This window comes from Schistosoma mansoni, chromosome 4, assembly GCF_000237925.1.
Source record: "Schistosoma mansoni strain Puerto Rico chromosome 4, complete genome".
NCBI classification, from domain to species: Eukaryota; Metazoa; Platyhelminthes; class Trematoda; order Strigeidida; family Schistosomatidae; genus Schistosoma; species Schistosoma mansoni.
In genome coordinates this window covers 25,942,575-25,957,229 of record NC_031498.1, presented here as the reverse complement: position 1 = coordinate 25,957,229, position 14,655 = coordinate 25,942,575, and the positions used below count along the sequence as shown (strand labels likewise).

At 38.3% G+C, this 14,655-nt stretch overlaps 1 protein-coding gene across 2 annotated transcripts; it reads right to left on the bottom strand.

Annotated features, from left to right (window-relative positions):
• Positions 1–2,557: 2,557 nt before the first annotated feature.
• Positions 2,558–13,167, bottom strand: Smp_137000.1 (putative mitochondrial carrier protein; the record flags this gene model as incomplete). 2 transcript variants are annotated; one of them, XM_018797319.1, is made up of 8 exons in its annotated part: positions 13,030–13,167; positions 12,749–12,976; positions 12,476–12,715; positions 7,852–7,919; positions 7,526–7,811; positions 6,603–6,815; positions 5,187–5,268; positions 2,558–3,159 (listed from the first exon to the last, which is right to left on the bottom strand). In XM_018797319.1, the coding sequence occupies exons 2-8, from the start codon at positions 12,872–12,874 to the stop codon at positions 2,948–2,950; spliced, it is 1,227 nt and encodes a 408-aa protein (XP_018652373.1). In that variant the 5' UTR covers positions 12,875–12,976; positions 13,030–13,167. The 2 variants fall into 2 exon arrangements, with proteins under 2 accessions (XP_018652373.1, XP_018652374.1); XM_018797321.1 differs by having other exon boundaries at positions 2,948–3,159; positions 12,476–12,976.
• Positions 13,168–14,655: the final 1,488 nt, after the last annotated feature.

Genomic DNA, 14,655 nt, shown 5'->3' with positions numbered 1-14,655 from the left:
TTCTCAGCACTTCAAATCCTCAAAAGAATTGCGAAACAATGCCGATATTATTATACTTAAACCAGAAGTATATTTCTATTACGTGCGAAGAAGAGAAGAACAACCAACTTCCTTTCCTAGATATACTGTTCAGTAGGAGAGAAGATGGTTCCATCCAACGTTCTATATATAGAAAGCCGACATGGACGGGGCAATATCTTAATTTCCATAGTCATTGCCCAATTCATTACAAACGTGGTTTAATAAAGAGCTTATTCAATAGAATCAATCGTATTTGTACTTGATGCGTCTGGTTGATTGAACGCTATATTCGGATCCTAAGCTAATTTCGTAACCTCCAAGCTAGAACTACACAGCGACTTGAACACGAGAGGAAAGGCACAAATATGCGGGAAGCACTTTACTCCAAAAGGTTCGTTCATGTACAGAAAATATAGGGTTTTTATAGTATTTTAAAAGTCCTTGGGTTTTACTGAAAATCCTAGAATACTGTTAAACATAGTAGCAGTGTATTAATCAGCCAATCAGGATCTCTACATGTGACTTTTCATTTTCGCTATGTTACTAACAAAACTTCTAATCAAACGCTGATTGGATCAAATGATCCTCAATGTCTTCCTGAGCTTGTCATGTCGATTGCGAGAAATTTGCAGGATCATCGCAACACCTCCCCCTTTTTTCTGAAGATTCGGGGTCGGTATCCAGACTGTATTTGTCGACTTTGTCCTTCCCCACGAAACAATGTTGGATCCCCAACTTTCGACATACTGACGTTGTTGCAGATTGAGTTCATGGGACGATCTAATAATTTCAACCTTTCTATCAAATCAAGCCCCAATAAGTCAAGTGATAGCCGTTCTGTCAAAAATATTACTCCATTCTCCGTAAGCTCTTCCAATGTAATTTCACAGTGAACCTCACCGGCAATGTTTAGAAATCACCCAGATGCGCTGTGTGCTGATTGATAAATTGAATATATTCTCGGCCTCCCAATTTTCTCCCACGTTCTCCTGCTTATAAGCGTTATATCGGAGGCTGTGTCTAGCTGTAGGCGGGCATCGTACCCGTTAATCTTTAAGGAAACATACTTTCTGCGATTATGGGAGCCGATTCTGTTAGCAGCTACCGTCACTTTGGCTGTACGTGGCTTGAATCTTTTAGAATAAACTTTAGGTTGACGGCGTTTTCGGGTTTTGCAATGACTTTCTTTGTGTCCTTTCCTGGAACACGTAGTACAACGATGACTTTTAAACGGACAAAACCTCTTGAAATGCCAACCGCCATATAACCAGCATGGGGATGATGGTTTACAGCTGTCATTTCGATAATTCTGTATGCTGGAACCTTGTAAGACTTTTCTCTCGACAACATTAACGTGGGGGAACTGGTTAGCGTTTTCTACCATCGAGGTATCATGCTTCAAATTCACTAACCTTTGACATTCAGTAGTTACTTCCTGCAGGGTCATGTTGGGACAATGTTCAAGTTTGCTTAGGATTCTCGTTCGGATGTCAGCGTCCTCAGGTGAACACAGGCTACAGACAAATACTAGGCATTTGAACTGGTCTTCAGTCATGGAAGACAACTTGTATTTGTACTAGAGATACTATTGAAGTAGAAACGAAGCTTTTAACTGATACGTTAATGAATAATGGTTATTCATTTAAGTTCATAAACCGCTGGAAGGGTTGCAATACGATTAGACCTATGACGCTTCTGGCACCCAAAAAGCGAGTTTATATTACATTACCATTTAGGAGTGACTCAAATAGTCTCATGTTGAGACGGAGATTAGACATTTTATGCAACTCAACTTGTCATCATTGAAAAGACAAGGTCGATGTTTCATCAAAAACCTAGACAGCACATAAGCGATTGTGTCACATCCCATTGTGTATATCAGTTTACATGTATGTGCGGAAACACGTACATAGGGAGGAGCAATCGTGATCTGCAAATAAGGGTGGCGGAACACATACCTAAATGGCTGCAGAACCAAATGAATTCCAATGGTCAAATAAGATCACAGGATAGACAAACATCTTCCTCCATTGCGAAACATTTGGTTGAAACCGGTCATAAGGTTGACATCAAGTCAGCGTTTGTAATGTTGTACAAAAGCCTTCAAGGACGTATACTAAGGTTTATTGAAGCCTTGGCTATACGGAAATTGAAACCCCCTTTATGCGTTCAAAAACAATTTGTTCTTACCCTTAACCTACCCTGGTAATGCTTATTTATTATCCAGAGTAGTCATCACATTGTTTATGTGTACTTTATTTATTTTCTTACCTTAACCTGTCTAGTTAACCTTTTAATTTTCATATAAAAATGTCTTAACAAGTATATTATGTGTGATCAGATTGTTCGAAATGTATTGCGCTAATATATCACATAATTCTGATAAACTTCGTCTTCTCATTGCATTATTGAAATTTATCAAAGGGGTTATTTGTTTTTAAAAGAAGATTGTTACCCAGATGATGACTTCTGACTAATGTACTGTGGTGTGGTCTACTTATATCCATATAAGTAGTATATGGTGTGGGTCGGACATAGTATGTATTTTGGCAGAAGACCGATGAGAAAAGAACTGAAATGAAGCGCAATCGTTTGAAAAGTGCATGAGCAATGGAATTAAAGAAGAAGCAGTGAAGATGGAGACTATTGGTTGTTAATTTGCAAATTAACTGTCCATTGTATGGTTATTAGAATTTACTGAGATAGTCTGTAATGTTTGCTTAAATACATTCGATTGTCCCCAACCAGTGTTCTGTTCACTACAGTACTTACTCATTTTCACAGTCGGATTAAAGGTCTATATGCTTTTGTGTTATCAAGATATCGATCGGATGTAAGGATGTTCCATGTTGGAGCACGCTAATTGTTAGGTATTTGTCAGCAAGTATTAAACTTCAATGTTACTAAAATGTTTAGTACCAAATCCTTAGTCTGCTATACCGAAACTGTATTCACATAAACATAATATCTTCAAAACGCAGCTCACTGGCATTGATGAGCGAAATTGATATCTTTCACTTTGTACAAAAAAAAAATACGATCCTGTCAACCGACACTTACCAGAAAACAAGGCAGGAAGACCATTTTTGATATACAAATTATGCAGTGATGTCCACGTTGATGTTGGGTGAAGATGATCTATGTTTAAAGAATTACAGAAAAATGTATTTCAGTTGACTGACCAAACGAAGTTAGAATTTATCTAAATATGATAAGTAATGTGGCTTTCATCATTCGAAGATAAGAAAAAGGATACAGATAATTAAAGATTGAATTTATGCGTCAATCAGAAACAATTCAGATACTTATAGTTGTTTACCACTATCAAAAACTTTGAATGTTAGGTCGATATAACTAACTTAACTACTAACAATGAGGCTGGAAGTTTCACAGTTGGTCTGAATAAGAGAAAACAGTTGCATCCGATGTAATAACTCCGAAGATCTTTGAGGATGTTGGTCACGTTTCAGTATTCAGGTTGACTGAAATATTAGCTAGATTTTGAGGACTAAAAGTGATATATTCTGACTGGTCTCAATTGCCGATTGCCCAAGCTTAGGAAAAGGGACTAAATCCTCTTGTGATAACCACAAAAGGATTGATTCGACTACTATAGTGTTTAAAATGTTAGTCTAGATAATCATCCAACGCTTAACTAAAGCTCGTGAACGGCGAAATATGATCAGTTCCCGACTCGAACATGAATGTAACGACCAAATATCCGCCCCCTCATTAGGTTCTAGAACATGAACATACTTAATGAAGTCCGGTAATGATTTTATTTGTTGACTGGTAAGCAGGATTGGATCTGAACTGAGGTTTTTGACAGTATTTATCGTTAAAAGGTTCACTGAAGTACGTAAACCATGTGGAGCCCTTTTTCTCGAACGAAATTTTTTCCGAGTGATATTCTTCAGTTCTACCTACTATCCCTATTTTATTTAACTCCGAAATAGACATTCTTTTTAGAGATAGAGCTTCTGTCGTCCGACTTTCCAGGGACTGATTTAATAAGAGATTTATTTCTTGACGTGGACCAAAGAGATGACGTAGTTCTGTTTTATGAGAGGTGTCATCGTTGATAATGACTGACTTACTGAAGGACCTCCTGGACACCTTATGTAACAGTGTAAACATACTTGGAACGCATTTACCCTTTAGAAACAAAGTTACTTTAGGACCGGTCTACACTAACATCCAGACCCTTTATATGGGATGAAATAGTTTGGCTCGTCGAGCGCTGTACTTATACTGAAAGTCTCAGCCCTGATGGTTCGGTGTTTGACTCATTTTTTAATCACTGGAGGAGTAGGGAAGACAACCGTCTACCAACTAAAAGGTGTGTAATGTGCAGCAGTCAGTTTTATATTACATAGTGGCAACGAAGAAAGTCCACGGGAATAAAAGAAACGCGTAGTTCACAGGCTTCTGATCATAGATATCTTTGAAGCGTTGCTTATATACTGTAGAACAACCGAGTAAGGAACTGTGGAACTAATTCCGTAGTATTACGAAAATATTGCAAATTGGTTGGTAAGGTAGTAAATGTTCATCGATTGAGGTTATCTGGACTAAACACTGTCTACCTAGGACTACAATATTGGCTGGTGTAAGAGTAGGTTCAAAAAATATCAGGGGTAGTCAAATACAGATGAGATCAATCCGAGAAGTCGTTGACTGTCGGACTGAGCCACATTGGTTTGAGTTCGCACAACAACAGCGATTAGTGATTGTAGACGTTGTATGAAATGGCTTGGAAGCAGTCATAATGGTACAAATAGATTTCATCTTCCCCTAAACTTTGTGTTCCAGTATCTTTTCATATAAACCATTTTACTCCGTTTTCTTGAGTCGTATTTCCAATGTTTAGTTTTTCTCACTATTATTGATGCCACAGTTATTTCGACTTTGGTCGACTCACTTTTGTTCTAGATTGGGCATTTTCAGTACTTTCTTCCCAATAAACTAGTAATGACACGTTACTCTTTATACTGCGTTTAAAAAGGGTTGAGTAAGCATACACACTTTAATATTCGTAACGTTTTGCTAACTTTTTGTTAATTCTGCGAATTCTATGGGAGTGTTGTTGATACAAACTAAAGGTAAATTTGAACGACTGTTGTGCACAAAACTACTACGCCAGGTTCATGGTCTAAAGAACTTACTAAATGCAAACGAATGCTTTCCGAAATCAACTTGTCTGTGAGTTTTAATCACATCAAATGGATGTGTTAATACGCCAGAAATCTGAAATTTAAGAATATCAGGAAAAAACAATCAACGTTTGCATGCGATATACAACGATTTAGATGTTACAATGGTGATATATATATATATATATATATATTATACACAAAAAATCGAATTACTCATTTTTAGGAACATTACATCTGGGAGGTTCGAAAGAAACAAATTCCTTTATAGGACTGGTTTTTATTCATACTGTCATAGATTTAAATTTGTGGGAAAAACCGAACCGCTTCACTTAAGAAGCTTAGTACACAATAGTATATGTGCGTTTTTTTTTGGGGGGGGGGTATAACTGGCGTAACTTTTAGTTCGGTTTCTGAGGCTTTTTCCCAATCACAAATGTTTAACATTTTGTGGATTAAAAGAAGAAAGATAAAATTTCAATAAAAGATTACAGATTTTACAAATATTAAGTATTTGTAAGTATAATTAAAAACACTTGAAAGAATCTCTATGTTATTTGATCAAAATAGTAAGATGTGATGTGATTTGCAACATTAACGTCAAGCTGAAAACTTTGATTTTGAACTTATCAGAACCTTAATCTATTATTTTTATGTGCTGAACTATGTTAGATATTTTAGAGAAAAATCTATGAGAACTTCATAAATTAATGCAGAAACCTAGATTTGTGATATCACATTACTTTGGGAAAGCTGAGAAATACATACAGGCTTAACCTGGTGTTGCTGGTATATATATATATATATATATATATATATATATATATATCTTAAAAATATTTGTCAATGAATTTGAAATCAGTGAGACTTATTAAGTCCCCTATTATTATTGGCTTTATTCAATATTATATTTTTGGTACAGTATAGAATTCTCAACACAAAGTCAACAAGCTTCCTTTTCTTATTTCTTAATCGATCCTTGCGATAAATATTGAGTGGTCGCCAGTTAGATGTTAGCAGTTCAGGAATCGACATCTGAAAAATGTATATTCTTTTCGATGCATATTGCTAGCAACAACGATGTTTCTGATTGGACTCTTTTGTACAGCTAAATGTCGTAAACTTTTCACAAACACACCTGAATAGGTTATGAGAATAATAGGGATAATGATATGTTAAAACAAACAAGAAAACAGGTAACTTGTTGAAAGATCCAGATTGCAGGAACAGGTAGCCCAGATATTCAAACAGGCCTTGCTACACGAAGTGCGTCTACATTGAACTATACTGTAAGTAACATCGAGAATGAGACAAAAGGTCCTAAATATGTTTGTCCAGATGTTTTTCTTTGGCTCACGAATTTGATCTCCATTTTATAAGACAATGTTTGAATAAAATAAAGAAACAAATAGTAAATGAAGGACTTACAAAACCAGCAACTGCTCCAAAACCAAATGTGTGCGAGAAGTGGATTCTGTCAAGGTTGGCAGGCAGTTCACTATTCGACAACAAATTTGTTTTTATCTGTTTATTTATAAATCCAGATTTCATATAGTCGTAAGTTAACCAAAATACCATGGAATAAGGAACATCACGTAACAGAGTTGGTCCAGCACCTAACCACAAACTTTTCAAACCATCCTTAGTAATAAACAGTATGTCAAAATAGTTGATTTAAAATTACATTAGCGAAAGGTCTTTAAAAAACAGTACCGAAATCTGAGTACTTAAAAAATCTTGTTCAAAGTGGAAAATCCGTAAGCTATCTTCGTTAACAATCTATCAAAGAAGTGAAACGCTCTAGTAAAGATATCACTATGATAAGAAACTAAGAACCATTTTTAAGGAACTATAATTAAAATAAACTGCCGGGATACCCGCAGTATACGAATGAGGGTTAAATTCTACTAAATCGCTTATAAGCAACGTTTGTAATTCATATGAGAAAAGATACTATACTGCATTCAAAAGTCATATCATATCCTAACTAGGAAGTTTAATAGTTGAATGTCCTGGAGTTCAACTAAAAGGTCTCAGATTTCAACTACGCTCCACCTATTTAGGATTAGGGAGCCGACTAGTGTTACAAGCTCTTAGATAAATATTGTATTTGAAAAGTGAGTACATGAAATCGTACCCGTTAAATGAGTTTTAATTAATTTTAAATTAAACATATGAATCTTAAAACTCAACAAACAACTAACTGAACTGAATACACTAATCTGTGTGTGAACATCGAGTTGAGTAACCTTATTTCTGTGCATCTGTTTACATGTCTGTAATAGTACATTTAAAAAAGACTGCTATCCCAATTATCAAATTTGTCTTAAAGTATAACGAAATAGCAATACCTGTCTCACTGTTGTGACGACTAACGCTGCTATATCTCGGTAGAGTACTTTCCTAGCTTGGATTTTCGTACGTAATAATTCTATTGGTGATACAGCCATTACCGCGAAAATTCGAGATACACCTCCAACTAATGGAGGGAGGAAATCTTTAGGGGAAATGAATTTTTGAGAAGATTCACTTGTCATAACTGGTGATTTGTTGATAGTCTTGGAAGTATATCCCACATGATATTTTAGCCAATCATTGACAGTGAAGTAGATAACAGTTTGAGGAAGTGTCATAACTCTGTAATTATAAAGCATTAGTCAACATAATTCTAACTTACAGTGTAGGAGAGAGTCCACTCCAAAGAGATAAAATACCTTCATTACGAATAATTTTGAAAACAGTATCCTTTAAGGAAAATTTTAATGACGAAGTAAATATTTTTTTAATGACAACGAAAATAGCCAACATTTTACATAAGGTTGAAGTTTTAATAAACCAATAAAGAAATAACTCTACGTTACTAACCATAATAAAAAATTGAAAGTTAGCAAATAAAGAAGTCGTTGGTTTTTTTGAATCATATATTAAGCAAGTAACTCCTTATGGATTATCGATATCCCATGAAATAGTTTTCAAATGAACATTAATGACTCCATGATAATACTTCGATGCCTTTTCTAATCACCTTGCTAGTTTTATCTGACTATGCTAATTTGATACGGAAACTAAGTTGATGATGGCCGACTGACTAACAAAATGGTCTCACTTGAAAAGTGTTTGATTTAAGTGGAGATCAGGCTCGGAAATTTAAAGCTGTGACTAAATGGATAGTTTATGACCATTCGATAATGAAAAAATCAGAGGGAGACTCACTGAAAACCCAATGAAGACGGTACCTAAAACACTAACTTAATAGTGTATAAAGGTGTCACCTAATCCAGTCGACTTGTTGGAGGCAACACTTGACACTGTCTCATTCTTCTGTGAATGGGACTTCATAAAAAGATCTCCCAAAACATCTCACCCTACAATAGATAGCTCCTTTAGTTTGAGCTTTCATTCCACACTGCATATAAATCGACATTCTATCACAAATATGGTACCCGACCGTTGCTGCTACCTTGACGTGGTGGTCGGGCTTGTCTATCGTGATGATTCAATCGAGCTATACTGGCTGGAACAATCGTTCCTCAAGGTCCTACCATGCCAGGCAGGTCGTTTGAAGAGCGGTGAGACTAAAAGCAGCAAACCCAAGGTCCGAAGGCGAAGTTGTACTGCTGACTGTACAGAGGTGTGACAGCAGTAAGGTGTTTCCTTCAGACAACCAGCATGACAGCGATGCTGTCTTCCCACAAGGAGGGGTGGGGTTAGAAAAGGTCGACCCTAAAAATGCACACCTCGCCTTATCCCACGGATATCCGTCTCCGGCGGTAAGGTCCCAACAAGTACGGAGCTAACACAAAAACTACCCACAAAAAGGTCGTGTGTGACCGACCACAAGCAGTTGTCCCTTAGGCACCACGGTCACGCTCTCAGGTCATTAAGACCACTTCTAACCCAATTTCCTTTTCAGGTACCCCTAGAAGAACCTTTCCACGGTGTGGGCAACCGGGAAGTGATAACTGCCCTCATACCTCTAACAACACTCAAGACCACTGTATTCATAATCAATCTCCTTCTTCAATTCCTACTATTCCTTCTACCTTGACTTTTAACACTAAACTTCCTCTTCCGGTTTCCTCCTCAAGTGTCACCATGGCCAACGATTCTAGTGCGCGAAACGCTGTTCCAGGTCTACTAAAACCTCGCTCCAAACTACACATTGGAGCCTTCAACGTACGTACTTTAAGTCAAATCGGTCAACAGGCCTCCTTAGCTAAAACCCTAGAATCTCGTACCATTGATGTATGCTGTGTCTCCGAAACACGCATACAGGATCCCAGTGTGGTCATTCACTTGACCTCACCTCGCCAAAATGGACAGCCGACGAAATACACCCTCCGTGTATCTGGCGACCCGTTGGCTAGTTCTCGTGGACTTGCAGGTGTACGCATAGCACTAAGTACAAGGGCAGAACAGGCACTATTAGAATGGATCCCCGTTAACAGTCGCCTGTGTGCTGTCCGGCTAAATGGCTCCGTAAGAACTCGGAAGGATAGGGACACACGTCGTTGCCTTTTCGTCGTTTCTGCCTACGCTCCCACTGATTTCAGACATGATGAAGTAAAAGATGACCGAGAGGTTCTGTGGCAGTGTCTGTCATTGAAACGTGTACCTGAGAAGTACATAAACCTTGTGAAGGCTCTTTACTCGAACACTACCAGTCGAGTGAGAGCTTATGGCGAACTGTCATATGATTTTACAACCTCAAGTGGTGTTCGTCAAGGCTGTCCACTATCCCCATTTTTGTTTAACTTCATTATAGACCTACTGCTGGAAATAACACTCTCTGCGACTGAATTTTCAGGAATTGATCTTCTACCAGGAGGTTCACTTATCGACTTAGAATACGCAGATGACATAGTCCTGTTTGGTGAAGACACTGGCAAAATGCAGAGTCTTCTGTTAGAACTGAGTAATAATGCCAGGATATTTGGGATGCGGTTCTCCCCATCCAAATGTAAATTGTTACTCCTGGACTGGCCTGCGTCAACACCTGAACTAAGGATAGGGAGTGAAGTAGTCGAACGCGTCGACAACACTTATCTTGGAAGTCTGATCAGCCGTAATGGGTTGGTGTCTGACGAAATCTCAGCACGGATTCAAAAAGCTCGCTTGGCTTTTGCCAACTTACGTTACCTTTGGCGAAGACGAGATATCCGTCTATCAATTAAGGGACGAGTATACTGTGCAGCAGTTCGCTCTGTTCTACTTTACGGCTGCGAAACATGGCAATTAAGAGTAGAAGATACTCGTAGGTTACTAGTATTTGACCACAGATGCCTTAGAAATATTGCTCGCATCTGCTGGGATAACCGGGTAAGTAATAGTGAGGTTAGACGCAGGGTATTAGGGAATGATGGTAAATCAGTTGATGACGTCATGAATCTTCATCGACTGAGATGGTTGGGCTACGTGTTACGTATGCCTGAACATCGATTACCACGACGCGCAATGTTGACTAGTGTAGGAGATGGTTGGAAGAGAGTTAAGGGAGGCCAAACCAAAACATGGCATCAGTGCTTGAAGTCGCTAACTTCTAGTCTGAGCCATGTTGGTAGATGCAGACTACCTGGTTGAGGTCCGCGTGACTATTGTAATAAATGGTTGGAGACTCTGGGTGACATGGCTCAGAATCGATCACAATGGCGTAGGTGTATACACTCTTTATCTTCCCTTAAACCTAGAGATTAAAATTGCTTCATAACTTTTTTCCTTCCTATACTATATCCTTATATACAACCTTTCTTTATATACTACCACCACTAAATTAATTACTTCTATGAACTTGGTGTTCATCATGTTGTGCTAACGAGGTATGGCAACTTGGACCGATGCATATATGTGCCTGGTCCTACGTTGTCGCTGACTGACTGACTGACAAATATGGTGGCAGAAACTAAACCAGAGGTTTAGAAAACTACGAAGAAGTCTAACACTAACGACGAAAATATGTTTGTTAAAAATCTCAGTGACTAAACTTGAAATCGACCCAATATTTCACACGGAAATCTGGTAAAGGAATTTCTTATACAAAATTCGGCCCCCGGCTATTGTGAAACGTTGTTAAACCTTAGAAGGTTCTTATGAGATGGAATGTGCTCTATTTTCGACAATAATAGCTGCTCTTGCGAAGAAATACGATTTCGCATCCTGATAAATTCAATTAACTGATTATGGACCAAAACGTACCTGGATAAAACTAATTCAACGTGGTCTAACATTGCAGTCCCCCGCCATATACATAGTCTAAGTACTTGAACTAGTGTGAAATTGCTTATTCGCAGTTTTACTTATTCTCCTGATTTATGAGGAAAATTTCCTTGACTTCTACTCTTTTAAGGGTAAGAACTATGAGAAATGAGTGATTATTCTGCAAGGACAGCCACACGCTCATCCAACAATGCACTAAACGACCACTATCAAAAACCGCAGATTGCATGTATTCATGCCATTTAATTCCTGAAAGGTAACTAGTACTACAGTTGACACCACTTAAAATGATACCATATTTCTAAACAACCAGTTAGTCACTCCGAATGCATTTCACTGCGAAATCCAGTACATATACATTAGTGCTGTTTAATCCATGACGGTAGTTGTTGGACCACTCGTTGGAAAAACCGGTCCCAACCTCATCAGCGTAAATCGATAATAAGGATTTTCTTCTATCGATTAAATCCTACATTTTCAGAATGAATTATGTGTGCATTAGATAGGCAGTGAAGATATAATGTTAGACAGCTGCTTGTGCTCAATATTTAGTCAGGAAGATTATTGAAGCCTTATCATTTATCGAAAAATGTTGAAACATTGTAGTTATCTTAACTACACTATTATGCAATTTGTTTTTGTATACCCATTGAATTTCATTCTTATTTGACCAGGTGTTAAGTAACCTTGTACACCTGTACCCTGGTCTAACTGTATTTTTTGCTTTATTTTTATATAAATGACGTCTCATATTTTGCTAGACTAACGACTTTCTGCTAACTTGAACTCCTATGGTCTACCTGAATAAGCGGATGTTTGAAATATACACTTCCAAAACCCTTAAGTGCTTAAATTTTAATTTCTGTAAGCAGTGGCAAGATAAGGCGATGAAATAGGTACGAAGTAAACAGAATCTATATTTCATTCATCATCACCAACAGAGGCAAACTTTGAAGCCAATATATTATCTACAACCACTATTCAGGTCATATCTTAACCTGATCACAACTTAAGGTGTTTTTACATGACTCATAATATGAAACGAGGATTTAAAATTGAAAAAAGCAAAGCAATGAATCGAAACTTACTGAGACGCTAGGGGAGCGGCGGGAGAATGAAACAAAAGATGGGTTATTATAATGAGGAATGCATGTGGAACAACAATGTGTTTCGTTTGATGTAGATAAGTTCCACCTCCCTGCATACTTCATAGCACGTTCGAACCAAGACACAGAACAGGTGTTACAGCTCAACGAACACGTAGAGAGGCGTTCGGCTAGTCCATTACAATAAACAAGACACTTGGTTTCAGAGTATGTCTTGGGAGACTATCAAAAATTAGAGGCTGTGCTTATCGCTACCTGCATTCGGACTTTTACGACATCAAGAGGTGTCATGACAAACGCTGTCATTATACCACCAACTGAAGAAGCAATGATCCGGTGAGTAAATGAGACGTTAAATAGCTTCTCTTCACTAGACCCCATATCACCATGTAAAACCCATTACTATAAGCTCCGTAATCCTTGGTAAGTTTGACTCAGGCCTGAAGGCAAGCTGTATGTTGGAATTTGGGGAACAATGTGTAACTGTAAAAAGAGAAGTAATCAGGTAACTCCATAAACGCATATAACCCACTTACGTCCAATAATAGAAGCAAAAGATAAAATCAGCAGTGAAACAAGCGTAAGATCAAGGCAATCTAGTAAACGAAACCAGATGTTGGTGGAGCAAGTTTCCGAACGCGTTACATCGTCACAGATCCTACTAAGCGCCCCTGTGCAAGGACACTCAAATGGTTCAAATGGTTGAGGACGGAACAGAAGAAGCTTTCGCTTAACGGGCTTCCGTGTCTGGTAGCAGTGGATCACCAATACCTCCAGGCAAAAACCTGGGTATATGAACGATAACAGAGGAAAAAAGAATTTGGTAAATCATAATAATATGTTATCCTTAGTCCTTAAGAATAAGTCAAGTTTTCTCTTAAAGGACTCCTGGGAGGTCGCTTGGACTGGCTCAGTCGGCAGCAAATTCCAGCACTTGACAACCCTAACGGAGTAGAAGTTGTGTCTGCAGTCTGTTCTGCTATGTAGGGTCACCAATTTCTGGGTGTTACCTCTCAGGTTAGTGTTATAACTAAGCTTAAGAAGATGTTTAAGGGGATGACCAGAAGTATTAAGGATACTGTAAGTCATAAGAAGATCACCTCTAAGATGCCTGTACTCTAACGGGTAAAGGTTAAGTGATTTGAGGCTCTCTTCATAAGGTTTGAATTTGAGTCCCCGAACTGATTTCGTAGCTCGACGTTGTATACGTTCCAGAGTGTCCTTATCCTTTTGGAGGGAGGGAGGAAATACTATGTTTCCGTACTCCAAATGGGGACGAATAAAACTGTTGAAGATTATATGGAAGGTTCTACCGTCAAACTGGCCAAAAATGCGCTTCAATGTTACCGGTGAAAGGTTTGCTTGAAAGGCGTTTTTGTCACAGTTCGCATACGATTTCAGGTCGTAGGGTACCAACACTCCTAAATCTTTTTCAACTTGGGAAACTTCTAGAGGTGAGTTACCTAAGTTATAACTATAGTCTGCAACATGTCTCAGATGGACTACTTTACACTTTGAAGTGTTGAAGGTAAGTCCGTTGTCGTCTGCCCAACTTTGAAGTCGAATCACATCCTCCTGAAGTGCTAGTATATCATTGTGATTACGTATCTCTCTCCAAAGTTTCACATCATCAGCAAAAAGCAATAAGTCAGATGAAACTTGTTGAGGAAGATCGTTAATATAAATCAAGAAGAGAAGAGGTCCTAGTATTGAGCCCTGGGGTACCCCACTAGGACATTCCATAGCCTGAGAGAGAGTGAAGTTAACCCTGACCTTAAAGTGTCGGTTTTCTAAATATGAAGAGAGCCAATCAATCAAAGGGGGTTTTATACCCAATCGTCCAAGCTTCTTGATAAGACATATATGGTTGACCCTATCAAAAGCTTTTGAGAAGTCCAGGTAGATGACTTCAACCTTCCCCTTGCGATCAAGGATGGTTGTCCATCTATCCACCGCAGTCAGCAGGTTGGTCATACGAGAATGACCTTTTCTGAAACCATGCTGTTGAGGTGAGAAGAACTTTGAGGATGATAAGTATTCTAGCAAACCGTCGTATATTAGAGATTCCATAATTTTGGAAGGTATGGAGAGAAAGGTCACTGGTCGGTAGCTTGAGGGTTCACTGCGTCGACCTCCTTTGTAAATTGGTGTGATGTGGGCCA